The 27,626-nt window shown below is 46.0% G+C and overlaps 1 protein-coding gene across 2 annotated transcripts in view; it reads right to left on the bottom strand.

The window, feature by feature from the left end:
• Window positions 1-13,255, bottom strand: part of GRHL1 (grainyhead like transcription factor 1) — a 49,201-nt gene extending 35,946 nt beyond the window's left edge. For both annotated transcript variants that reach the window (XM_069580189.1, XM_069580190.1), the window contains exons 1-7: window positions 13,012-13,255; window positions 9,751-9,937; window positions 7,197-7,267; window positions 4,429-4,816; window positions 3,300-3,376; window positions 1,731-1,887; window positions 894-1,005 (exon numbers count right to left, since the gene is read on the bottom strand). In XM_069580189.1, the coding sequence (XP_069436290.1) occupies window positions 894-1,005; window positions 1,731-1,887; window positions 3,300-3,376; window positions 4,429-4,816; window positions 7,197-7,267; window positions 9,751-9,937; window positions 13,012-13,031 (1,012 nt within the window). In that variant the 5' untranslated portion in view covers window positions 13,032-13,255. The remainder of the gene's footprint in view (window positions 1-893; window positions 1,006-1,730; window positions 1,888-3,299; window positions 3,377-4,428; window positions 4,817-7,196; window positions 7,268-9,750; window positions 9,938-13,011) is intronic.
• Between the last annotated feature and the right edge of the window lie 14,371 nt (window positions 13,256-27,626).

Genomic DNA, 27,626 nt, shown 5'->3' with positions numbered 1-27,626 from the left:
ATTTTGTTGGGTTGACAGAAGTTCAAAGAAGGTAGAAAAAGAATAACAGAATCTTTTTCACAGAGCCAAGCTTAGATATATTTAATTTTATCCCGTTATGTCAAAATTAGGACGTTTAGGTCTAAAAAGTTTAAATAACTGTCCCAAGGGCACAGAACTAGTCCAGAGAATCAAGACTGGAACTCGATTCTTTTTATACTTCTGAAAGAGAACATGAACACTACCAAAGGCAAAGAAAAGAAGTAACTCAAAGATTAAGAGTTGTTCTGTGACCTAGACAGTGGTTTCACACTCACAAGAACAGGGTTTTCATTAAGCTACTTGACAAAATATGATGTGCATGGGTCTGCTGCTGTACTGCGAGTGATGATGAATCTTTGGGTGTATTTACAGACAGAAGAGACTTGCAATGCAGTTCAGCATGCAACTAGGGAAGACTAATTGTGTTACTGCACAACAGTAGTATTTTCTTTTACCTGTTGATTCTTTTCCTGCACCTTACAATTATCTCCAAAAAATTCAAAATGACTTAAAGAAGACATCATCCCTCAAAACAAATCTGTAGGCTGGAAAGCAACACGCTCTTCTGTGAGCCAGGCTCTGCAGCTCCGGGCCCCAGTGTCACGTGGGAAGCCTCTGCAGGGGGCACCTGTCCTCATGAAGGAAGTAACGTTAAGAGCACCGATTCCAGGAGGCCAAGGACAGGGTTTGGAACGGAGCAGTGGCTGGCAGAAAAATTCAAATGTGTTCGGCAGGAAGCTGATCACTGCCAAAAATAACTGGATTTAGAAAAATCTGGATGCGAGCGCCTCTGGGAATGAAAGCGAGCTCCGGGGCTCCTTACCTATGTCAATACTTCTCTGGGAATGGAAGCTGGCTCCAGGGCTCCTTACCTATGTCAATACACCTTTGTTTTGCTGTGTGCTGCCGTGAGTGCCAGTATTTCCAGTGCCTCAGCTGGTCTTCTCTGCTCTTGTCCTCAGCAAAAACCACCATGATCACACTCTGGGAGAGAGGAAACATTATCAAATAAAGACGCTACAGGCTGAGTATCTTTCAGGAAACCTAGTTTTTTTATTTTGCAGTGAACTGATATGGCAATTTTATGATACAAATTAATTTACAAAACAGAAAGAGACTAGTAGACAGAAAATGAACTTCTAGGTGGCGGGGTGGAAGTGGGGACAGATAGTTTAGGAGTTTGGGAAGGTCATGTACACACTGCTATATTTTAAAATGGAAAACCAACAAAGACCTACTGGAATTCTGCTCAGTGTTATGTGTCAGCCTGGATGAGAGGGGACTTCGGGGAAGAATGCGATGCATGCAGATACACATTGCTGAGTCCCTTCACTGTCCACCTGAAACTACTACAACACTGTTTTGTTTTGTTTTCACCACAACAATTTTATTTGGCTATACCCTAATACAAAACAAAAAGTTTAAAACAAAAAAAAATTTTTTAATTAAAAAAATTTCATTATTTTAAAATTGTAATGTTTTGTAAAAAGATTTCATTATTTTGAAATGAAAATGCAATTTCATTATTTTTTAAATTTATTTAACTTTTTGGCCACCCTGTGTGGCATGCAGGATCCCTGTTCCCCGAGCAGGGATGGATCCCAATCTCCCTGTAGTGGGAGCACGGAGTCTCAACCACGGGGATCTTAATTTAGATCTGCCTTGGACCTGGCAATAATGAGCTCCAACCGGGCCAAAGTAGGACTCACGCGGACTTTGCTGATGGGGTGGTGGACGCCCTCGTTGCCGCTCACTTCCTTTAGCGTGACAGGGTAGAACTGGCCTTTGTTCAGGTACGTCATAGTGCTGTCTCCTGGCTTCTGTCGGAGCGATTTGGAGGCTTCCAGGGTGTATTCAAAGTTGTTCCTAGAATACAATAGAAGTCACAGACCTCTAATCCACCCCCTTGGAAGCTTCCCCTCTGCCTGAGCTCAGACGTGAGATGCTGCAGTGGGGAGGCATGCACACAGCAGGTGAAACATCCCAACTGACAGTGTCATCTCACCAGCATTCGCTGCTCTTCCCCAAATCACCTCAAGCAGCCCAGAGATCCTCCCGGATGTGGGACTACAGACCACCTCTAGAAAACCAATGAAGCCATGTTAACAAACTAGAGGTTTGGAGGCTAACGATACTAAAGCTACGAATGAGTGACAAGCACTCTGGAAGGAGATCTCACAGGACATGCTGCCAGTCCAGTGCTTACCCAGCAAGGGTTGCAAACAGGAGACTGGCAGGCCTCTGACGAAATCTGACTTGGCCCGCGTAGCACTTTTTTGCTGTTTTTACCTATAATTTAAATGTCCTCGGATGGTATTCCATGGTCCTCTACATTTCTATTATCTTCTAGCCCCACCTACAAATCCCCCTGAAGTTGTATAATAACCTTGTCAGGCCGGGGGTTGGCACATTACCCCTATCTTTATAAATGAAGTTTTACTGGAATGTGGCCATGCCCTTTGAGTCTGCATTATGCTTCTGTTCTACAGCCCAGAGCTGGGCAGAGCTGAGCAGTTTCGACAGAGGCCGTATGGCCAACATTGCCTGAAATATTTGTCATCTATCCTTCAGAGAAAAAGCCTGCTGACCCCTGCATCTCAGGTCCTGAAGGGACTGGAGTTTGTGACTTCTGGACCTTGATGCAGGTGTGCCTTACATATTCCCGTAAAATCCTAGACTTTTAAATAAAACTTTTATTTTAAAACATAACACACATAAAAATGCATAAAATGAAATTACAGAATGAAATCCCAGACTCCTAAAAAAACCTGAAGATGTTTATATATAATGTTGAAAATATTCATATTTGCAGAGTGAGATGTAATTCTGTGATGCATAAAAGAGGTTGTCAGCCCAGTAAACAGCTGGCTTATAATTAGTGAGACTAATAAAAATACAAAAGCCTTAATCCACTTGATGCTATTCCTAAATTATCACAGGATTCTATACTTTTGGAAACAGAACGGGACCTCAGATCTGATTTAATCCTTTCATGTCTTCTCTAAGATTCCACTCTACTACATCACATAAAGAAACCAAAGGGAAGGAAAAGCACCAACACCAAGAATCAGGGAAACGGGAAACACAGTTCAGAGATCAAAACCGAATGCACTAAAACAAAGCAGAAGTCCTCCAGCAAAGATGCCACCACACTAACTGCAGGAAGGCAGAGTTGAAAGCCGCCAAAAGCCACCTCTGATTTTTCAAGATCAAATTAACAAAAAGAGTTAAGTTGCACAAGTTGAAAGTTAAAAATCAAATTGAAAGACAACTATTACCCAGAAACACTGTCAAAAACATAGTCCTCTGAATTCATGCCAGGCATCCGCAGACTGAGATCCGAGGGGAAGAAAACCTGAAATACCAATGTAATAAGCCACAAGGATGTAACTGGTGATCAGGCTCACTGAAGACCGACGTTGGGTACAGCATCAGAGTCTGTGGCCTAAGGCAACCCACCGCTCTTTTAAAACTTGTCTAAGCCAAAAGTTTTAACTCTACAAAAAATTTAAAGAGAGAATTAGAAAAAAATGTCCATTTTATACGTCACTTGATCAAACTAAGACAATCTATGTAGGTACTCTCTAAAAAGCGCTTCCTTCTCTCTTCTCCCGCCTTTCCCACACACCCCACTTCTGCCTAAACTCTGGGGTCTGCACTCCCAATCTCATGACACTTAGGAGTCAGCTCTGCCACTGAACCAAGTTCAGACAATGGTATCAGGTTGGCACCGTGGCTGGCTGGAGTGAGGTGCTTTCTCAGGAAAGGCTACTGTCCTATTCACTCTGTAAGCGGGGAGGGACACTCCGTCCCCCCATAAGTCATTAAACACAGTTCCAAACGTCCTCAGTCCCTCACTTAGACCTGAGTGACATGTTCATCACCCCGAAACCCTTGGAAGTAAGTACTGGAAGTGATGGGTAAATGTCACACAGTGCATTTGTCATTGAGATCTACCTGCTCCCCAACAATACTGCCAACCAAGAAACACCAGGCAAATACATGATAACTCCTTTTATACTAAGACCGGTTGCAGGGAGCTTGTTTTGGTTGAGGACCAAGGCTGGAAACAGACTGTGAGGCTGTGTCTGTCGTCTGTGGAAGATTATGTATGTGGCTTTCTTTCTTACTCTCCAGCAAAGCGCTTGGTTGAAATCATAATTGTTAACTCAGCTGCTGGTAAGATTAGCCATGTGCCCTTGATAATAATTTCTGGTTTTATAGGTTTAGTTTACAAATTATACCCGTGGACCTTTTCTCTTAAAAAAAAAAAAAAAAAAAGAGAAACCTCTTTTGTTCCCAATCCACTCACAGGCTGAGTTTCAAGCTTATATAACAAGGAAGCGGTGGAACCCAATACTTAAACAAACACGCAGCGTCTTAGGAAGATGCTTGCGTTTCCTGTACCTCCTGAACGCCTTCCTTGAAGGTCTCCGAGAAGGTAGAGTCTGGAGTGCGCCTTTGCGCATTTGGGGGTTGAGCACCAGAGCCGAACTGGTCAGCATTCAGGTTCCGGTCGAAAACCACCACACGCTCCGTGGGCTCGGGGTGATATACTGCTGGGGGGATGCCCACAGCGAAGCCGTGGGGCTGGCTTTCCGTCTTGATGGAGTGAGTGGGCATCGCTGCGATGGAGACGGTGACCGTGGTGTCGGGGGCCGTCAGGTGTCCTCTCTTGTCGACGCCCAGCTGGTTGCTGTGCGGAAGGACGATGTTGAACGGCACGTTCTTCAGCACTTGCACCCTATTTTCGCCAGCAGAGATGAGGGGCTGCTCCGTCACATTTGGTACGTTTCTTTAAGGAGAGAGAAGCGTGTTTTCAAACTCAGAGCTGATACAATTCCTGTGACAATTTTAACTTTCCGAATGGCACTGGGCTGTTGGGTCCTGGGCAATAGTAATAATAACACATTTGGTAGAAACCAAATGAATAGGCAATGGCATGATAACTCATCACAAGAGAAGGAAAAGCCCTCTACAGTTTCAAGTCAAAGCACTGAGTAAAACTTCATTTGGAATGCTGAGAACTCAGAGCTTTCCTCTACTATATTTTATTTCCAATAACCCCCATAAAGTTGGCGTATTTTACTAGCAGTCTGAAGCTACACACATGATTAACTGGAGCAGTATAGGCTGGTGGTTAAAGTATAGATGCCAGAGTCAGGTAAGGTAGATTCTAGATCTCTTAGTAACTACATGCTCATCTATAAATGAGGATAATGATGGTACCTATCCTCACAAGGTTGTGATGAGGATGAAAGGAAAGTACACTGAAAAGTGTGCAGTGATGCCTAGCTCACGGGGGCCCACAGCCGTCACTTTTCCTGGGGGCTTCCGGGATGGCTCAGTGCTTGTAAAGAATCCGCCTGCAATGTGGGAGACCTGGGTTTGATCCCTGAGTGGGGAAGATCCATTGGAGAAAGGAATGGCTACCTACTCCAGTATTCTGGCCTGGAGAATTCCATGGACAGGAGTCTGGTGGGCTACAGTCCATGGGGTCACAAAGAGTTGGACATGGACCGAGCGACTAACACTTTCACTTTCACCAACACCACCCCTCACCCCATGATTGCACTGAACCATCATATACATCAACATAGAGTTACTTTTGGCTCAACAAATATCCTGTGCAATATAAGATGATATTTAGCTTAGGGTAAAATTCATAAATTTTCAAAGTTCCCTCAAATCATACAGGCTGATACAAGGAAAAAAACAATTTGGTAATTTGGCAGATTTCAAGATCAATAAAATAGTCAAACTTAAAGCCATAAATTCACTCCCATGACTATTTTAAAGAAATTTCTTTAGAGAAAAAGGAGAAAAAAGAAAAAGCTATCTAGAAAGTTGTTCATTAAGGCTTTGTAACAGCAAAAATCAGATACAGCCCTGATACTCAGGATAGCTAGAGTTTGATTTAAAATACTCCAGCAAAAATAAACAAAATTTAAATACTGACTAATTAGAAAGTTGGAGAAAGAACAGATACCAGTCAATCCTAAAGGAAATCAACTCTAAATATTCATCGGAAGAACTGATGCTGAAGCTGAAGCTCCAATACTTTGACCACCTGATGAAAAGTGCCAACTCACTGGAAAAAGACGCTGATGCTGGGAAAGATTGAGGGCACGAGGAGAAGGGGGTGAAAGAGGATGAAATGGTTAAATAACATCACTGACTCAATGGACATGAATTTGAGCAAATTCCGGTAGACAGTGAAGGACAGGGGAGTCTGGCGCGTTGCAGTCCATGGGGTCACAAGAGTCGGACATGACTTAGGGGCTGAACAACAACAGCAGCAGCAAGGATCAAACAGCAGGAATTAAGTTGATAACAGTTGAAGCTGAGTACCTATTGGCTTATGCTACTTCTCTACTTTTGTTATGTTTGCAAGTGCCTATAACAAAAAGTAAAAAATAAAAGCTATAAGCCCTTTTCCAAATTATGAAGACTAAAACAGTAATGTAGAAAAAACTTATGTAACGTATTAAGTAGAAGAAAATCCTACCTGTGAATACAACCACAACCACATGAAATGCACCTGCCTGCCCAAACAGTAATCAGATAAACTGTCAGCAGAGTGGGATTCCAAGTGATCATTCTTTCTTCAAAAAGTTTCATTCTTGTATTACTAATAGAACTCAGAACAATTTTAAAGATATATTTAGCTTTTTCCCCAGGTCTATAAAGTCAAGCCTTAATTTTCTGAAAGTTTTAACTTAAAATATTTCAAAAATAACCTCAATAGGCATTTGGAATACAGCTGAACATACTCTATTAAGTTTCACATGGGTAGTTACTTAAGGTCATTGGTGATGACTTTTTAAAATAGACCCCTGCCATTGCCTTAAGCCACACTGTTCTTAAGAGAACCTAAGACAAATAAGTAAACAGTGCAGTCATGTTGTTAGTTAAAAAAAAAAAAAAAACCCTTTGGATGAAGAGAAAGTTATTGTTTTTGTTTTTAGGAAAAGGGAACTTCTACAGAAACTGGTGACTTCTCAGTAACAGAATCAGAGTAAGGGGCAGATCAGTAATGAAATCTGTGTTCAGACATAAAGAGTCCAACTTACCTATGTCTTCCTCTAGTTCCTGTTCACTTAAGCTCTTGCTTTAACTTTCACAGAAACCGGGAATCTGTAGTGTACTGTTTCACGCTCTGTCTTAAACCTTACCTTTTGCTATGGTCCGGCTCAGGGTGCTCAACATCTGCCTTTGCTGCTGATGACCTTCTCTCTCGCGGAACCTGAGATATCAACATATAGGACCACAGTTTTGTTCTCACTCCCGAAGTAGAGACACAGTCCCTACTTTTCAGTAAGTGCAACCCTTCAGATGATTATGGACTGCCTACCGAACCCCAGCTCCAAGGACACGCAATGAATAAGACAGTGTCTGCTCTCAAGGAGTCCACAATCTGGCCACTGGGTTGATATGCAAAAACCAGCTTCTATTCAGTTGGCAAAGAAACTCAGAACATCCCAAATTTACTTTGTCATGGAGTGTGGGTTTCACCTCTTTAGAGAAATACCTCTGGTTGGGTTTAACCCATTTATCTACTTAACATAACAGAGAAGAAGCTACTGAAAAGACAACCAGGCTCTTTCAGCGTTCTCCCTGCTCTTCTCTGCCACTCTTCCCTTCGGATCAAACGCAAAATCAAAGGCATCAGCCACATTAACAGTTCACTCCAAGATCCAAACGGTGACTCCAAATGATACATTTCATCAGAGACACTGGGATTCACAACGTCTGTCACTCAAAGGACAAAGCGGACTCTGTTGGGTCTATTCCTTTTTTGAGCCTGCTTCTCTGCACAAGTGACAGCAGGCCAACATTAGTGGGTGTCCTGTAGACATCAACCCAACTGAGACTTATCTGCAATACACACTCCAAAAACAAGACGTTTGAAACTTAAAAAAGTTTTCAACGTAAAAGTAGAAACTCTATTCCTACATTCTTATTTTACCCTTAAAGACAGAATGAATTATTGTTTCTGGTAGTAACAACGTGTTTTTTAAGCTTTACCAAGGTTATTATGGAAAAATGACTGAGGGGTACATTCAAAAAATTGAAACAAGTAAGTCAGTTGGTTTAAAAAAGGAAAATAAATAACCCCACATCTGTTGCAAGAAGGCTGACATATAGTACTACTAAGACTGCCACCCTTGATGGGCAGACATGAGGATTTATCTCCTCCTAAGATGTATAATACTTTTAGGACCCTTTATTTAAAACACACGCACATACAATCACTGCAACTAGTGTTATTACACAGGTTATTCTGGCACTAAACTTGTTGGTTTCCTCCCATTCTAGAAAGTTTCAGTTTAAAATATCTAACTTCAAACTTCATAATTAATACTTAGGAACTTACAGCTTCTATACTGAGTCAATAAAACAAGCCACAAGAAGAACAGATATATAAGTTCTACTTCAAAGGAACCCTTTGTGGCTACACTTCCCAGGCAAAGTTTCTTCTGGCATCCTTGGTTACTATGCAAGTTTCCATTCATATCTAAAGAAAAAAAAAAACAACCTTACCGCATTCCCTCAAATACAAGCTGGACACATGGCCTTACATCAGAAAACAGAGCTTTGGTTTAGGTTCCTCCTCCCCACCCAATTTTGATAATCAAGCTATCTTTCTTGCTTTTTACCCTCTGCATTTCTTGTATTCCAAAAAGAATACAGTGTCAGAATGTAACAAAGAGCTGGAAACTGGTGAATCTGAGAGTAAGCTATCTTGTTATTTTAAATTTTCTATAGATGTGGAAGTTTTAAAGACAGAAAGATGGTGAAAATAAACTATAATATATAGCCATCCCTGCATGTGGGTTATTGGTTAAAAAGAATGCCAGAGTGAACACAGCAAGCAAAGCCCCGCCCCCAGGAGGCAGCATGGCATACGGAAGAGGGGGCCTGGCACAACCCGAAGTCCTGGCTATACATACTAGTCGTGTGACCTGAGAACCTTATTTTTTATCACCCACGAAATGGGGATAATGGCACAGAACTTGCAGGGTTCCTGGACGGATCAGAAACAACATGCACTCTGGTAACATGTCTAGCACAGTACAGGTAATCAGTTGGTGGTACCTGGTATCACTGGGACAATGATGATGACACAGACCAGGGGTGTCAATCCAGATACAAACACCAGGTAAAGCTTCAGGCAGAGGACAGATTGCACTGAATTAAAACTAATCCAAACCTCGAGGAACAGACAATAAAACACATCCTGAACCTTAAACTAGAAAATATGAGTGGTTTTTTTTTTTTCCCCCATGAAATCTCACAATCAAATCAAATCAGATGCCCTCCAATACCATTTAGGGGCAAGAACACCACGCTGACTACCTAGGAAGAAAGGGTTAGCACACAGGCAAAGGGAACTGCTGTCCACTCTTGATGGCGCTAAGAGCTACCTCTGAAGAAATGATCACCCTCATTAAGACACAGTGAATTTCTCCTTTCGCAGTAGCTTCACCTTTCAGATAGAGCCAGAACAGTTGGCTACTGCACACGTTTTAGAAACAACCTTTTGATTCCGTGATTGTAGATTTTCAGCTTTGAACCACAGTACGTCAAAGCACTCATTAAACTATTTATAGTCACTACAGAAGCAACTTGCATTACAGCCTACCAGCAAATTACTGTTTTTTACCCTGTTGGATCAAGTGCACCTTGCACAGTAGTTACAGGGTTCTGAAGAGCAAGCAAACCCACCTTGTAGTAGTCATAGAGCAAGCCCAGCGCAGCCGCACTGTCCTCATCGCCATTGATACTCATCATCGCTTTGGTTGCTGCAGTGAGCGGGTTTTCCAGGAAAGACTTCCAGGCTTCATCCTCACTAGTATAGGAACGCCGCTGTGAATAAAGTGCTTCATTCTGAAGAACCAAGACTGGCCGTTTGCTTGGGAGAGATTTTTTTTAAAAGAAAAGAAAAAAACAACATATATATGTGTGTGTGTCTATATATATATATATATATATCTCACATCTTCTATTGCAAATCATCATAAGCTAATTTTTGAAAAAGCAAACAGCCAATTCTTGATTTTGCAATTAAAGAGTCCACTGTTCCATTATTTCATCATTAGTAAAGTAAGTTAAGACACGATCAGAAGACAACCCTCTTAAATGTAGCCCAATGGGTCACCCAGGAAGATGTACACTATTTAGACAGCCAGGGAACCTGCAGTTACCTTCATGTGGAACCCAGGACACACTAAGTGACACACAAAAAACCCCACTAAAACCAAAAGTCAAAAACTCACTCCAAGAAAATGTGAAGCTGTTCAAACGCTTTACATAAACAAACACAAGGACAAAGCAAGGCCAAGGAGAACACGCACTCTCCTCAAACACGGGCACTCAGGACTGCCCCCTCTTCAAAAGTACATCTGGTTCCATCCTCAAGCTGCTATACTGCTATTCCCTCTTTCTCCCGGTGATGCCATGCCTTAAACTACCAACAAGGGGGGGATGGAAGGAAGAAGGGATAACTTGGATTAATCCTCGGGGGTATATGAGAAAGTTAGAATATTCTACTGATTGCCAGCAGATTGAGCATGGAATGTGGCCAAAGGGGACTGTAAACCAATAAGGAGACACAATTTTCTGGCATGGGAGTTCACTGTTTATCTTAGAGATAAACACTTAAGAATCTACAATAATAAATGAAGCCGCTGGACAAAAAGAGATTTTTTTTTTTAAGGAAATAGGTTGAGGAATCTGTCCTCAAAAATCTTTCCTGGTTTTTCATACGGGGCAAGAACTGCTTCACATTAATGTTGTAGTTTGGTGGGAAAAATCCAGAACATCATCGGAGAACTTTAGTAGAGTCTTATAGAAGATTTAACTTAAAAGGGTAAAGCAAACACGACTGATTCCAAAAACCTGAAATGTAAACAGCCTCAACAACTGTTCAGTTGGCTCTGTTTAGTAAGTCAATAAAAAGAAAAAGTGGAAAACTACCTCCAGCAAAATCAAGCACTTTTTTTCTTTGAAAAAAAAAAAAAAGTTTAAATATTCAGAACTACTCCGAATCATCACCATTCTAACAAGCAAATTAAAGGAGCTATTGTCATTGCAACACACAAATGAAATATGTAAATTGCCTAAAGGTGACCTACCTACTCTAAAAGTGAATGTAGAAAGACTGATTATCTTCTCAAGTAATCAACAAGGTTAGGGTTTGGCAGTCACCTAGGCCCTTTAAAAACAGAGATTCTGAAAAAGGAGGGGAGAAGGGAATCCAACAACTTAATTCATCCTCAGTCAAAATTAAATCTTATTTCAAGGAGTGCACATTTGGTAAGAAAAGAAATCTTGAAGGTGGTATACTATTTTAACCCAAAACAAACACAATGGGTTGTTCAAAGTGCATAGTTGGTTTAAAAATGAAGACTTCCTACAAATCTCAAATTTAAAAAAAAATTAAGAACATACAAAGGAGCATTCCTTGTGCCACCAGGAGAGAACAAGAGCTGCTGAGCCAGTGGTACCCCGGGATGACTCTCTGGGATCTTGCTAAGCTGTAATATTAATAGTATAATAGCTACTTCCAGAAGACTATGACAGTACTTGGCTCATTCAGTTCCCCTAATGCTAGTTCTTCAGCTTCCCTTCTTCTACCCCCATCCCAAATCTGCACAAGCAACAGAAAATAAATATTTCTTTGCAAATGATTTTGTGTGTGATCACCCTGAAGGTGTCTTAAACTATTTCCAAACTGTGCCTCAGGCCAAAATTTTAGCTCTGGAAATATGCCTTATCTAAACTATAAGTCAAGAAATAAACACGAAACCAGCTGCCTTTTTTAGTCTACTTCCTCATGACAGTCCCTAAAGGCTCATCATTGCCCTCTCCTTGAATTATATATTTTCAAGCAATAATTTATCTTCATACTGTACAACACAAGGTTAATCTAAGTTATTCCACTTAAGCTGTTCCATATATGATACTATCTAAACCTCTCCTCCAGAAAAAGAGCACCCTTACACAAAATGATTCTCAGCAATTAATTACAAAACTGGGAGAAGTACTGCTGTGCCCTGGATTCACTGATCTCAAATATAACTGATTGGTTGGGTGCGATTTACTTGCATTTTTTTCTGAACAATTTTGTATTTACAGAAAAGCTGCAAAGGAGATACAGAAGCGTCCCTCGCCCGGTAATGTTAACGGCTTACATTACCGCCTATAGTTTATGAAAACATTTCTTCAATCACGAGCTCCAGAAAGCATTATTAGTAAGTACAAAGCTTCCTAGTTCACCACCCTGATTTCAAAGTCTCATCCTTCTTGATATTTCTGAGCATTTTTAATTACAGCAATCTGTAATTACCACCAATGATGCAAGCGGCAAAAGAACTCCTACAGCAATTTTCTCACTCACACAGTCAACCAGGGGAAAAAAAAAAGAAAATGCCAGGACACCCGAGCACTTCAACTTTTCCCTAGATCTCTCGGTTCCGAGGATCTAGCAGGCGACCGAACGACACGGTTGAGCGACGAGAGACTTGATTACCTGAGAAGGCTTCCCTTTTGCAGCCGCGGAGTGCGTCCCAAAGAGCAAAGCCGCCCGGGTTAGGGGAGGGGGGGAGGTGGGGGGTGGGAGGCGAGGCCTCCGCGCCCCCCTCCCCCGGAGAGCAGAATCGGGGCGCGCCCGAGGGGTGGCCCCCCACCCACCCCAGGACCCCGAAGCTGCAGGAGAGGTGGGGGGTTCCACTCCGTATCGCAGGGCCGCACCCCCCCGCCATGGCAGGGGTCTCCCCCTGGGCAGGGGGGCTTTGGAGGAACAAAGGCAGGGAGGGGGTGCGGAGAAGCCGAGGCCGCGGACAGCTAGCCCCGCGCCCCCTCCCGCCGCCCGGCCCCGCTCCCCCCGCTCGGCCTTGCGGCAGGTGCGGCCGACCCGCCGGGCGGGCAGGCAGCAGCGGCCCCGGCGGCACGGCCGGCCTCGCGTACGCCGGCGCCCTCACTCACTTGTCGTACTCCTGTGTCATCGCGCTCGCTCGCCGCTGCCGGGCCGCAGAACTGGACTTTCGGGTTGGGACAGTACACCCGATCCGGGGGGGAGGAGGCGGCGGCGGCGGCGGCGGCGGCAGCGGCGGCGGGTCCGGAGCAGCGGCCCCGACGGGTTGGGTCGGCTTTTCTCGCTCGGAGCCGGCCGGGCACGGGCAGCGCGCACAGGGGGCCCCGCCTCAGCCTCCCATTGGCTGGCGGCGCCTGCACGGGGCGGGGCCTCCGGGCCTGGGGGGGCGGGCGCCGCGGTCTGATTGGCCGGCGGGCCGGGCTGCGGGGCGGGGCCGATGGGCCCCTGGGGGGCGGGGCGGGGCCCGGTCGCTCCGCGTGGCTGCGTCCGTGCGGCGCGCCCGGCGCTCCGGGGCCCAGCTCCCGCCCAGACTCCGGCCAAGCCGCGAGGCCCTCGGGCGCGCACTTGCTGCTGCTCGGCGGTCCCCGGCGCGCCGCGGCTGGGGAGGCCGGACGCTGCGTCCCTGCTGTGCCCCGCGGCCACCGTGCTCGGCCGCCGCACCCGCCGGACTGGCCGGGCCCTGGCGCCGCCTTCCCGGGGCTCTGGGCGCTCTTCCAAGCCCACCGCCGCTTCAGTGATGGAGCCTCCCCTCCCCACCCGGCGGCTGCATCCTCACGGCGCCCCGCGGTCCGCTGCTCCGCCGCCTCGGGCATCTCCCGGCCTGGGGCCGGTGGAGCCGGGGCCCTGCACCCTCTCGCCCCTCTCACCTCTCAGAGCGCGTCCCCCTTCCTTACGAGGCTCCGCTGCCTTTTACCCGAGGAAGCGCAGACGTGTCCCTCCTCGCCTTACCCCCGTCCCCCAGCAGCCGCCCGAAGCTGTCTGGCTTTAGAACCACCTCCCCCCCACTCTGTTCATCCACTTTAGATTGTTCGCTGTGTGACAGTCGCCACAAAACTGCCACGACCTCCTAAGACGGCGCTTCTCTCCCGCCTCCCGCCCCGCCCCCGTGCGGCCAGGGTTGGGTGGGTGTCCGCCGAGTGGTAGCCCCAGCATCACCCCAGCCGCCCCCATCCCAAGTGCCCGTTCCTCCCCCGCTTCTGTGGGCCGCCCCCGAACTCCGGGCGCCCCCACCAGCCTCGAACTTCCATCCCTGCCCACCTCTTTAGCCCTCTGGGAACTGCGTCTGGACGTCTCCAGCCACCCTGCATTCTTACCCTCCACCACTGCCGCCCCTCCCAGCACCTCCAAGTCGCATCACTCCTCTGTCACTCCTCTCCCCGGCCAGCTTCTGTGCATTTCCACCCCTGCCTACTCCTGCCCCAGCTGGCCTTTCCAAGTGGAAGCTCCCTTCTCCAGGGTCTGCTCTTCCTTCCACAAGTATTTATTGAGAGACCGGCCTCTATGCCAGGCACTGCTCTAGGTGCTGGGGATGCCTGCAGTGAGCGCAGGGGACAGTATTCCCTGCCTTCTTCCAGGATCCTACTTGGGGGAACTGGGCCATAACAAAATTAATTAATTGTACTGATAGGTTAGAAAGCTATGTGGGAGGGAAAATAGAGGCAGCAGCTGGGAGCAGAGGGCGAGATCCATTTGAAGACTTGAAGGAGGTGAGGCCTTCAGGAGGTGGGGAGGGGTGGTCCAGGTGGAGGCATGGCACCACAGAAGTTGGGAACACCTGGTGTGTTCAGTAACCCCGCACTGAAGGGCTGGAGTGCTGAAGGGCAGGGGAGATGGGGACAGGGAACACTGCGGGCCTTGTGGGCCTTTTTGCAGACTTGGGTTTTACTGAGTGAGGTGGGGAAGCATTGAAAGGGTTGGAGTATGGCAGGCAAGTGACTCAATGGACATGAGTTTGAGCAAGCTCTGGGGGATGTTGAAGGACAGCAAAGCCTGGTGTGCTGCCGTCTATGGGGTTGCAAAGAGTCAGACAGGACTGAGCGACTGAATAATAACAAAGGCACGTGTTGTTTTGCCTTTGTTGTTTTAAAGTGATGAAGCTGGCTGTTGGCTGGTAGGGGACAGATCTGGGAGCAGGGAGACCAGGCCAAAAAAAACAGTTGCTTGGCTTAGGGTGGTGGGGTAGAGTGGTGAGAAATGGTCAAATGCTGGATCTATTTTGGAGGTAAAACCAACAAGATTTCCTAAAAATCAGATATGAGGTGTGAGAAAAAAAAGAGAGAGAGCCAAGGACTACAAGGTTTGCAGCCAAAAAACTGAGAAGAATGCTCAGCCATCGCTGAGATGGGGAAGACTGCAGGCAGCAGAGGTCTGGGGGAGGTCAGGAGTTGCATTTTGAACATGTTCATTTCAAGGCTTTTATTGGAGACCCAAGTAGACGTATCAGGAGATGACTGGATATGAGTCTAGAGTTGCAGGGAGACGTCTGGGTTGAAAAGACATCTGGGAACCATCAGTACGGAGATGGTGTTGAGAGCCTGGAGATGGAGTGAATCACCGTGGCCGTGGGGAGGAAAGAACAGGACCAACACTGGATCCTGGAGCCTCCAACACAGACAGGGAGAGGATTCTGCAGAGAAAACAGGCCAGGGGGCAGGGGGCGGTCCCTGAGGGAGGAGGAAAACGGAACCAAGGAGGAAACCGTGGTCAACCAGGTCACATGCTGCGAGGACGTCAAGGAAGATGAGGATTTAGCAACATGGAGGCCATCGGGACCTCTGCTTAGCCCTAGCCCCTCATCTACTCCCACCATCTTCCTGCTCCCTGGTCTCCAGGTCTCTTGGGGCCTAAACAGCAGCCACAGACACTTCTCACTGTCTCCTTCCTTGTGGCTCAGTCGGTAAAGAGTCTGCCTGCAGTGCCAGAGCCCTGGGATCAATCCCTGGATCGGGAAGATCCCCTGGAGAAGGAAATGACAACCCACTCCAGTATCCTTGCCTGGAAAATCCCATGGACAGAGGAGCCTGGCAGGCTACGTACGGTTCATGGGGTTGCAAAGAGTCAGACATGACCGAAGCGACTTCACCTTCACTTTTTTCACTTTTCTGCCGTTGCCAGCTTCTGTCCTCTAGCCCTGAGTACCATGCTAAAGCCAGAGGGTCTCTTCGTTTTTCTTACTCACTAACTTGTTTAAAGAAATTTTTTTAAAGTGGGCTAACTTTAAAAACAAATTAAACCTGGGTGGTTCCTAGGTATGGTGCAGCTCCGCAGAGTTGTGCTGCAGACGAGACTCAACTTGAGAAACAATGTCTCTGTGTGTAGTCTTTCCCTCTTCTCCCTCTGATCCATCTCCAGATATGGCCAGAGGGACCTATACAAAGCACAGATTTTAGATCACATCACCTTATTACACTTAGAATATAAGTCCCAATGCCTTTGCATGGAGTGTGTCTGATCAGCTTGCCTGCCATTTTGCAACTCTGCTCCTGGCCGTGGTCCTCTCCCCTGGGAACCTCCCCTGCCCCACCCCCAACCCCCAGCCCCTACTCCTCATCTTGCTGCTTGGGAGAGCCCACTCCACCCTCCAGGCCGGGCTTGGACTCCCTCCCCTTCCTTCAGGCGGCCTTCACAGCCTTCTGGGCTGGGTTAAGTGTCCCACGTGCACACATAGTACTTAAGCATCACCCCGTTACCACACTTACCACCGTCTGTCTGTAACACTTGTTTCTCTGCTTGCATCTGTCTCCACCACAGTGGGAGCTTTTCAAGAGAGAGCGGGGATTATACTGCTTCCATTTTCCTGTCCCCAGCCTCCTGGTATCCACACAGAAGATGTCCCGGAAGTGACCCCTGACGAGACAATGTTCCTCTGCAGGCATCCATTCTGCTCCTCAGCCTCCTCCCATCAGCACCACATCTTCGACTGGTTTAAATGACCCTCCTATTGCAGGAGATGCACAGTCTCATGCTTCCATTCCCCTGTCTGATACATCAGTTCAGTTCAGTCACTCAGTCGTATCTGACTCTTTGCAACCCCATGGACTGCAGCACGCCAGGTCTCCCTGTCCATCAACAACTCCCAGAGTTTACTCAAACTCATGTCCATTGAGTCATCATCCAACCATCTCATCCTCCATCGTCCCCTTCTCCTCCCGCCTTCAATCTTTCCCAGCATCAGGGTCTTTTCAAATGAGTCAATTCTTCACATCAGGTGGCCAAAGTAGTGGAGTTTCAGCTTCAGCATCAGTCCTTCCAGTGAATATTCAGGACTGATTTCCTTTAGGATGGACTGGTTGTATCTCCTTGCAGTCCAAGGGACTCTCAAGAGTCTCCTCCAACACCACAGTCTGATATGTAATAGGCACAAGATCAATACGGAATGGATGAATAAACACCAAACCGCAAAACCAGAAACAAGAACAGTAAAGGCCAGAGGTTATTAGAAAATCAATGTATTAGTAAAAAACATTGGGTCTATTTTGTAAATCTGAATACCAGCTGATTTCATTTGTCTTTAAGTGCTCTCTAAAATGGAAATTAAAATCCATATCTGTATAGCCAGTTGGAATTTGCTGTGTGGCTCAGGGAGCTCAAACCGGGGCTCTGTAACAACCTAGAGGGGTAGGAATGGGGGGGAGGGGGGGGAGGTTCAAGAGGGAGGGGATATATGTTTACCTATAACTGATTCATGTTGATGCATGGCAGAAACCAATGTGATATTGTCAAGTGATTATCCTTCAATTAAAAATAAATAATTGTTTTAAATGTAAAAAAAAACACCCTGTATTTGTAAGCTGTTGACAATATCTTTATTTAAATTTTTTCTACTATTCTTGAATTATAAAAATAATATATATTTATAGTTTAAAAAGAAGATGTAAGCAATACAGAGGGTTTAGAGCACAGAGCTGCTCCCTCCTCCATCCTGTCCCTCCTCCCAAGAGATAACCACTGCTTCCAGTTTTCCTATAACTTTCCAGATATTTCCTGTATATCCATAAGTAATATACATATGGTATATTTTCTTATACAGTGGAGTCCATACTGTGTACAGCCCTCTTCAGCCTACTCACTGTCACTTACTATAGAGTCTTACACGTTTTCCGTGTCAGCACCTATACATCGCCTGTATTTTTAAAAATGACTGTTGTGGGGTCAGTTGAATTGGGAGATGGTGACTGACATAACTATTGAGACTATATATCAGCTTCCCTGGTGGCTCACTCATTAAAGAACCACCTGCAATACAGGAGACCCTCTTGAGTGCAGAAGATCTGAGTTCGATCTCTGGTTTGGGAAGATCCCCTGGAGAAGGAAATGGCAACCCACTCCAGTATTCTTGCCTGGGAAATGCCATGGAGAGAGGAGCCTGGTGGGCCTACAGTCCATGCAGTCGTAAGAGTCGGATACAACTTGCCTATGAAGTAAGGTGTAATTAAATTCTATGCAAAATGTGAAGTTCTTTACTTGAAATAGCACAGTATTAAATGTTTCGATAAAGCTCTCTCTCTCTCTGAAAAAAAAAATGGCTGCAGATTATTTCTTTGTATTGCTATATGATAACTAGACCCTACCTGCAAGTAATTAGTGTTTTTATCTCCAGTTTTCCACAATTACGTTCTGTAATACACATCCCTCTGTCTACACACTCTGCACACTTGGTCAAGTACAGACATAGAATAAATCCCCAGAATTGGAAGTGCCGTGAAAAAGGTGTGCACAGTTCCAATCTGTATAGATCTTACCCAGCTGTTTTCCAAAAGGCTGCCCCAGTTGGACTGCTACCAACAGGACATGGGACTACCTAAAGTGCCACCTCCCCAGACAGGAGCACGCTCAGACTTTGCTAGCCTTTAGATGAAAACTAGTATCTCATTTTTTTTTTTTAATTTGCATTTTAAAAAATCACAAGTGAGGTTTAGTGTCCTTTCAACTGTTTGGCAATGACATTTTTAACGTCAAGGATAGGGTCTTTTTTTTTTTTTTTTTTTTTAAGAGAAGGCAGATCTTTGAGGTAGCTTTCCAAGTCTTGAGCTTCAGAATAGGAAATGAATTTGGGGCCGTGCTCCCATAGGAGACCCCTAGGTTCTATCAGCCCCATAGAAGTGGAAAGACAGACAGGAAGGTGGATTGGGAATGTCACAGACCTAGGTACTAGACCAGGTCCTACTGACCTGCTAGGTAAGTTCAGTGGAGTCACTTCTTTCTGGGCCTCTGGGAAAGGACGAGGTTGGATGGGTCATCTGGTCCCTGCTAGCTTCAATGTCTCCTGATTCTAACAGCAGTAGCTAAGAATAGTTCTGATCTTAGCTGCACACAGTTTACAGATGGCAGTCCAAGCTCCTAAGCCTGGCATTCAACTTCCCCAATGCACAGTCACAAATGTATGTCCCAGTTAAGAGTGCCCTGCACCCTGGACCCCATCACAGAGTCCCCTGATAGCATCTGGCAATTTCAGGCCCCTGGTTGCCTGTGCTTTTTCTTCTCTCCACCTCATCTCTTCCTGTCCCTATTCTTCTTTCAAGGCCAACCTCCAATGTCATCTCCTCCAGGACCCCTTTCCCTCCCATACAAATTTCTCCCCCAGCCCCTCAGCTACCCTTCACTAAACACTCATCAGAAGCATCTCCACCTTTCAGGTAATTCAGTTTTGCAAGAGTTTTGCAGTGCCTATAAGCATATTATAGAGGTACTTCCCTTGTAGCTCAGTCAGTAGTCTGCCTGCAATTCAGGAGACCCAGGTTCGTTTCTTGGGTTGGGAAGATCCCCTGGAGAAGGAATGGGGATGATTTCAACTCCATCAGATCTGGATTCCAAGCTCAGATCTGCCTCCTGTTCTTACCTTAAGCAGTCTACTTCACTGCCAGTCCCAAATTTTCTCATCTGCAAAATGAGGAAAACAGTATCAAGTTTTGAGGAGTTAAAAAAAACACAATGCAATTAAAGAATCTCACGCGATGCCTGGCTCAAAGACCCTGGATGGTCAGCTTCCATCTTCTCTAGAGACCAGCAGGGATTGAGCCCTGTCCATGCCCTCCAAGTGCTTGTTTGTTGGCTGTTCAATCTAGCTGTAGCCTGACCAACCATTCACAGGGCTCATCACAGGCAGGCACATCACATACCCTGGGGAGGCAGCCCCTATTGAAGGGACAGCTGAAGTAGTTGCAAGACAAGGGCACAGCCTCCATGCCTGACGTCCAGGAATCTGTACCAGCCAGTTCACCAGAGCCATTGTGTCTTGCCCTGTTTGCCAGTGCCTCCTGTGAGATGAAAGTCATCCACTCTGGACAAACAGGGTGTGGAAAGAAGAGTGTGACATCTCCACCCTTGTCTCCCAGCTCTGTGACTTGGGAAATTATGGAACCCCTGGAGAATACAGGCTAATGACCTCTACTGCCCAGGGCTGATTGGTTGGTTATGTTTCATGATCTCCTTCTCCAGGGGATCATCCCAACCCAGGGATCAAACTCACGCTTCCTACATTGGCAGGAGGATTCTTTACCACTGAGCCACCTAGGAAGCCCCACCAGATCTTTTAGAACTCAATAAATATTAAATCTTCCATCTCCCCATTTTCCTAACTGTATTATAAACAGCTTAAGGAACAGAAACTATATATCATATTTTTAAAGATCCCTCATCATCATCTAGTGTGGGGATAAGCATTTTAGAGGTACTTCCCTTGTAGCTCAGTCAGTAGTCTGCCTGCAATTCAGGAGACCCGGGTTCATTTCTTGGGTTGGGAAGATCCCCTGGAGAAGGAATGGCAACCCACTCAAGTATTCTTGACTGGAGAACCCCCTGGACAGAGAAGCCTGGCAGGCTACAGTCTATGGGGTCGCAAGAGTCGGACATGACTGAGCAGCTAAGCACACACACACACACACACACAAGATCAACGATTGTTGTTATTCAAGATGGTGATGACAGTAACCTTCTGGAGGCGTTTGGTATTCAAAGGGTACCTGAGTCATTTGATTCTTAAAGCAACCCTGTGAGACAGGGTTATGTCCATCTTGTAGATGGAGAAACAAGGTCCAGAGAAATCAAACAACATGTTCAAAGTCTCATAGCCAGTGAATTTGGGGTATGAAGTCAGGCGTCTTGTTTCCAAATCCCACACTTTCTCCCCAGGCTTTGGTGCTGCTGATACGTATTTCTGCATGATGCCTGGTGTTTCTCCTGTGCCCCCACCGTAGAGGAGCCTGGACACTCGAACAAATGTGGCAGAGTTCATGGCTGGGGTTTCTTGTGATGACATCTGTCTTGGGAGATGGCGTTTGCTCATTCTCTAAGGAAGGAGAAGGAAATGGCAACCCACTCCAGTATTTTCGCCTGGAGAAGCCCATGGACAGAGAAGCCTGGTGGGCTACAGTCTATGGGGTGGCAAAGAGTCAGACATGCCTTAGCGACTAAACAACCATAGTTAATTCCCAAGCTTAGAGAACATGCTGACCCTGAGGATTCGCTCCGTGGTTTGGTCTTCGTGCCCTCTCTTCTCAAATGTCCTCAGTGGCATCACTTGCTCCTGGAGTCTCTGCCCCTTCCCTGCCTGCCCGCCTGTCGGGCCAGGACAGCTGCAGTCTCAGGTGAGTCTTGTAAGGTACCTGGTACTTGATGCAGAAGTGTTTCTAATGAAGGCCGAAGAACCGTGTCAAGCTGGGTGTCACCCTCTTTCTGGCAGCTTGAACCCAGATAGCTCACATTCTTTTCTCATGGTTTCACTGTAGATCAATCATTCCAGTGAAGGCTCAATAGTTGCAACAGAGCTGTCAGAGAGCTCTCAGCTTTGGAACACTGGCCTTCACCCCTGGGAAACCTCTCTGGCCTGTGACTAACGCTGTGCGAGGTGGAGCCACGATGCTTCCTGTCATTTCATGAAAATGCCCTGATCAGGGGAACTGGGAGGCCCCGACTCTGCCTGCTGGCTCACATCTGCATATTCTCCTCTTTGAAGAAAAGGGTTCGAGTGGTAAAACACCCTCAACTAAGATCCATCTAAAGGTGTTGTCGCATCTCATCAAATTTTTTAAAATTTATTTTTTAACTAAAGTTTAATTGCTTTACAAAATTTTGTTGTTTTCTGTCAAACATCGACAAGAATCAGTCATAGGTACACCATGTCCCCTCCCTCCCGAACCTCTCTCCCATTTCCCTCCCCATCCACCCCTTCTAGATTGTCACAGAGCCCCTGAGTTCCCTGAGACATACAGCGAATTCTCATTGGCTATCTATTTTACACATGGTAATGTAAGCTTCCATGTTACTCTCTCCATACATCTCACCCTCTCCTCCCATCTCCCCGTGTCCATAGGTCTGTTCTCTATGTCTGTTTCTCCTTTGCTGCCCTGCAAATAATTTCAACAGTACCATCTTTCTAGATTGCAAATATTTGCATTAGTATACAATATTTATCTCTCTCTTTCTGACTAACTTCACTCTGAATAATAGTCTCTAGGGTCATCAAATTTTCTTGTAAGAGATGAATTATCTCACATATAGGTAGGAAACTGGGAACATGATTAAGTCACTTGCCCAAAGCTGACAGTTCATGAACTCTGTTTTTATGTGTAGATACACTCACTTCTGTGTATCTTCTCTAAGTCATGACCCTATCCATTCCAGTCTCTGAAATTTTGAGTTACATCTTTGGTGATAATTAGAGAAAGGAAGATGTAGAGGTTGAAAAGAGAAGAAGGGGAAAAAAGCCAGGAGAACTTTGCGACAAGCATCAAGAGAGAAAAAGAAGTAGAAGCAGGTCCTGAAGTTTCATAACTGATGTACGTTTGGTCTGAAATCATTGTGGGCATCACTATGACTGTATTACTTGGAGATTGGGAAATAGCTGAGGATTACTTACTTAAGTATCCTTTAATCCTTTTAATAAAGGTTCCTCAAAGCATCACAAAAAATCCATAAGACTCTACTCTGGGGCCATAGTGGGAATCAGAGGATGGAGATGCTAATTCAGATACATGAAACCAGAGGGCTGCTGACAAGTAGAGGGAGGACCAGGCAAAGCACCAAAAAACGCTTCTTAGTTGACATACAGTCCTTAGTAAGGCAAAATCGATGTGCAGGCAACTCCTTGAAAATGCATAGAGGAAAAGTCCTGCAAAGTTTCTGATGACCTCTGGTTGGAGATGGAAATTAGCTGTATAAACCTCATTGTCACCAATTAGGTGTGTGAACTCTCCTAAATATGCTTTTTATTTCGCATGTTACTTTTATCTTTGTCAACTCTGTTCTTCACACAAGTTCTCAAATGTCTTCCCCCAGCCCTTACTCACAGTCTGGTGGTCAAATAGCTCAATCTAAAGACCCGGGCACCTTAGCACAAATGGTATAAATACCCTAACAAGAAAAAAATCTCTCTGAGTTGGGAAGGATGGATCCTGCCAGGAGCTGAGGCAGGGAAAGTGGAGGAGGTGGCATTTAAGCAGGGTCATCACAGAAAAATAAACATCCTCCTGAGATGAGGGAGGAGGCTCCTGAGAGAGCTTACAGCAGGGGCAAAGGTACTGAGTGCGAGGGTCACAGCTCCCCCAGGAGCTCCTTGTCCTTGATGCAGGGAGCAGGGGCAGGGCATGTGGCAGGGCTGGTTGTGTAGGAACCACAGTCTAATGGACCCCAGGCCAAGCCATTGGCTTGCAGGCAGCAGGAAGCCATCAAAGGGTTTTGAGCCTCAAAGTGTTACTTGGTCAACTTTTGGAAAATAACTGTTGGCAGAGGAATGAGAAATTGTAAAGGTAAGAGGTTTTGAGACTTTCCTGTAGCTCAAATGGTGAAGAGTCTGCCTACGATGCAGGAGACTAGGGTTTGATCGCTGGGTCGGGAAGACCCTCTGGAGAAGGGAATGACAATCCACTCCAGTATTCCTGCCTGGAGAATCCCATGGACATAGAAGCCCAGTAGGCTATTATGTTCATGGGGTCGCAAAGAGTCTAACACACACAGAAGGGAGGCGATGAGGGCCTGACCTGGGCAGTCACTGTGTCACGGAAGATGGGAAAGAGGCCAGAGAGGTACTCGGTGGTAGAACTGCCAGAGATGAGTGAGGGATGAGATGTTGGGGGTGACAGTGAGGGGGGGCGACTTAGGGCTTAGGGATTAGTTGAATGGAGCTAGTGACTGAGAGATGAGGAGCAGAGAGTACAGGCAGGGTTGGGGTGGAGGTTTGGAGTGAGTGTCCGTGAGGGTACACTCCACTCATGCAGGCTAACGTTGTCTCCTTCTGGGTAGCAGTGGGGTTCCTTAAATTCCACACTGACATCACCAGCTCTTTGAAACACAATGCTGAAAGCTGGCAAAGCCTACAGATTCTAGAGCTAGGCTACTGGGATCAGAATGTCTCAACACCCTTATTTGTAAGATAATCATAGCACCACGTCATCTGAGATGAAAGGATCGGAAGAGGTGATTTGTGTCAAGTGCTGAGGACGGTGCCTGGCACGTTGTGAGCATCACAGAGTTATGGGTGAGGCCACAGGTATACTTGGGCAAAAGCTATGTCCATTTTTTCCCCTTCTGTCTTAAAAGTACTTCGGTTTGATTCACAACCAACGTCGACAACTAAGCTCACTCATTAAGCGGTGATCATTGCACTGTGGTAAACTGATAAGAACTCAGGATTCTTTTTGTAATTTCCCTTTTTTAAAAAACATCATCATTACTTTCATCGAAGACATTTATTAAACAAATATCGGAGGTAGGGTTCTGTATGGAGCCATGAGAAATGGCCCCCAGCCTCAAAGGACAATAAAGCCTAGTCAGGACAACAGCACACAGGCAGAATCAGGCGACAATAAAGGCCAAACATAGGAGGTGCTGTGGGTGCAGAGGCATCAAAAGAAAGGAGCTCCTCTCGATGCCTTTTCAGACAGAGGGAAGATGAAGACGGTTGAGGTCAGGGAGGTGGGAGGTGGGCGGGGGCTGGGGGGTAGTCCCTACCCTCTGTGCCTGGGGATGGGCAGTGGGGTGCTGGGTGATGAAATGCAGACTCTGAGGCCAACCCTCCCCAATTCTGATGGGCAGGCAGTGGTGAGGAGGGGGCAGGCAGGGGAGCCCCGGGTCTGGTCTGCACGAGCCCTGGCCTGAGCAGATTCGGATCCCTGGGCTGTGCTTTGAGAAAGAAAGTGTGTCTAGATGGGCGTGGAGAGGGCTTGGCAGGAACACACTGTGTTTGGGGTGGCTGGGTCGGGGGTGGGAGAGGAGGTTCCTGCCTTCAGGTCCCAGTAGGGTGACTGCTTAGGGCACCTGGGACCCCAAGCAGAGACCTTTCCAGGGAGACTGTTAATCCTGGTGTGAATTTCTAAGGAGGGAAAGGTGAAAATAAGTAAACACATTTTATAATATTTTTCTGATCCTTTCACGTGGTAAAGAACACATTTTTCCTACTTTAACCTTGGAAGTTTTAAAATTCAGAGACCACCATCTTCATTTTAGGTAATGTCTAACTTAATCACTTCATCTGAATTAACATGCACAACAATGGTGACACAAAGATAATTACATTTAAGTGGTATTCTAACTTAAAATTTTCTTTGGGAATATCTGTGAGTCACCCTGTTCAACTCAAACATCCATAAAACGTGTACTAATTGTTCCAGAAGGAAATCATTGTTGCAGAGGGCAAAAGGCCAAGTGAGCTGAAATAGCAGGTTCTTAATTTATAGTCAATAAAAGGCCTCTTTTGTAAGTTCTTCTCAAGTCATAGCGTATTATCAGGCAAGTCTGGCACTAGAGTCACTTCATGCTTAAATACTTCACAAGGGCCCCAAACAAGGGAGCTCCGAGAAACATTCTGTGAGAATTGATACTGTGAATTCAGTCAGCTTTCAAGATTGCAGAGGCATTTTAAATTTTACAATGTTACCAGCAAAAAAAGCTACCTACTCAAGATAAAAACATACATTTTAAAACACTTTTAACTAGCTGCAGTATATAATAGGGGCTTCCCTGGAGGCTCAGATGGTACTGAATCTGCCTGCAATGCAGGAGACCTGGGTTCAATCCCTGGGTTGGGAAGAACCCTCAGGGCTACCTGCTCCAGCATTCTCGCCTGGAGAATCCCATGGACAGAGAAGCCTGGCAGGCTACAGTCCATGGGGTCGAAGAGTCGGACACGACTGAGTGACTATCACAGTAATCCATAATAACTCGCAGAACTTTTTATAGCTGCCACACTTTGGAGATTCTGCTCGAGGTTTTCTTTGAGACTCAGAAATAATGGTCCTTCTTTCCTTCTGAGCAGTATAGCTTCCTGTGTCAATCCAGGATTGAATTAGTACTGCTTTTTTTTTTTTTTTTTTAATTTCCTTAGGTGGCTTTGTGCCAATACGGGAAGGGGGGCACCCAAAGAGATAACAAAGAACTGCAGAGACTCTGTGCGTCAGTGCTAGGCCTCCTTCCTTTGGGCTGTAGAAGTGCCACTTCGGAGTGCCAGTGACAGGTCTGCTGCTTTTAGGCCGGAGGGAAAAGCCACGCTTCCGTGGGATAAGGCACCCCTGGCTCCCCACTGCGTGGCTCCCCGCTGTGAGCCATCATCATTTCCCCGTGACAATGATGATTGATCTGTTGCAAGAGGAGCCCCGGCTGGCAGGGAGGAGACATTCCCGTTGCTTTTAAGTCTAACAGAATCTCAAACTGCCTAAAGAAACCTGCATTTTTATTTTTATTTTTTTTCTGGCTGGGGAAGGATTGAAAAAAAAAAAAAAAGAAACAAGAACCCGAACTAACAAAACTATGTTCAAAATGTATGAGCTCTCCCTGTAGACTAATGAACTGTTTGGGCCAATGTTCTGTATTCTGGTAGGAACACACCGCTCATTGTATTTTCACCAGATTTAAATTTTTAAAGATACATGTTTGACAAGTTTAAAGTTTTCACTTTAGTCTGTTCAGTTGCTCAGTCATGTCCAACTCTTTGCGACCCCTAGGACTGCAGCACATCAGGCCTCCCTGTCCATCACCAACTCCCAGAGTTCACTCAAACTCATGTCTGTTGAGTTGGTTATGCCGCCCAATCTTCTCATCCTCTGTCGTCCCCTTCTCCTCCTGCCTTCAATCTTTCCCACCATCAGTGTCTTTTCAAATGAGCCCATTCTTTGCATCAGGTGGCCAAAGTATTGGAGTTTCAGCTTCAGCATCAGCCCCTTCAGTGAATATTCAGGACTGATTTCCTTTAGAATGGACTGGTTGGATCTCCTTGCAGTCTAAGGGACTTTCAAGAGTCTTCTCCAACGGCACAGTTCAAAAACATCAGTTCTTCAGCACTCAGTTTTCTTTATAGTCCAACTCTCACATCCAAACATGACTACTGGAAAAACTCTAGCCTTGACTAGACAGTACTCTTGCCTGGAAAATCCCATGGCCAGAGGAACCTGGTAGGCTGCAGTCCATGGGGTTGCAAAGAGTCAGACACGACTGAGTGACTTCACTTTCACTTTTCACTTTCATATATTGGAGAAGGAAATGGCAACCCTTTCCTGTGTTCTTGCCTGGAGAATCCCAGGGACGGGGGAGCCTAGTGGGCTGCCATCTATGGGGTTGCACAGAGTCAGACACGACTGAAGCGACTTAGCAGCAGCAGCAGACGGACCTTTGTTGGCAAAGTAATGTCGCTGCTTTTTAATATGCTGTCTAGGTTGGTCATAACTTTCCTTCCAAGAAGCAAGTGTCCTTTAATATCATGGCTGCAATCACTATCTGCAGTGATTTTGGAGCCCCC

The sequence above is a fragment of the Ovis canadensis genome, chromosome 3 (assembly GCF_042477335.2).
Source record: "Ovis canadensis isolate MfBH-ARS-UI-01 breed Bighorn chromosome 3, ARS-UI_OviCan_v2, whole genome shotgun sequence".
NCBI classification, from domain to species: Eukaryota; Metazoa; Chordata; class Mammalia; order Artiodactyla; family Bovidae; genus Ovis; species Ovis canadensis.
Note: the sequence above shows the minus strand (reverse complement) of the source record. Positions and strands in the feature narration are given on the sequence as shown.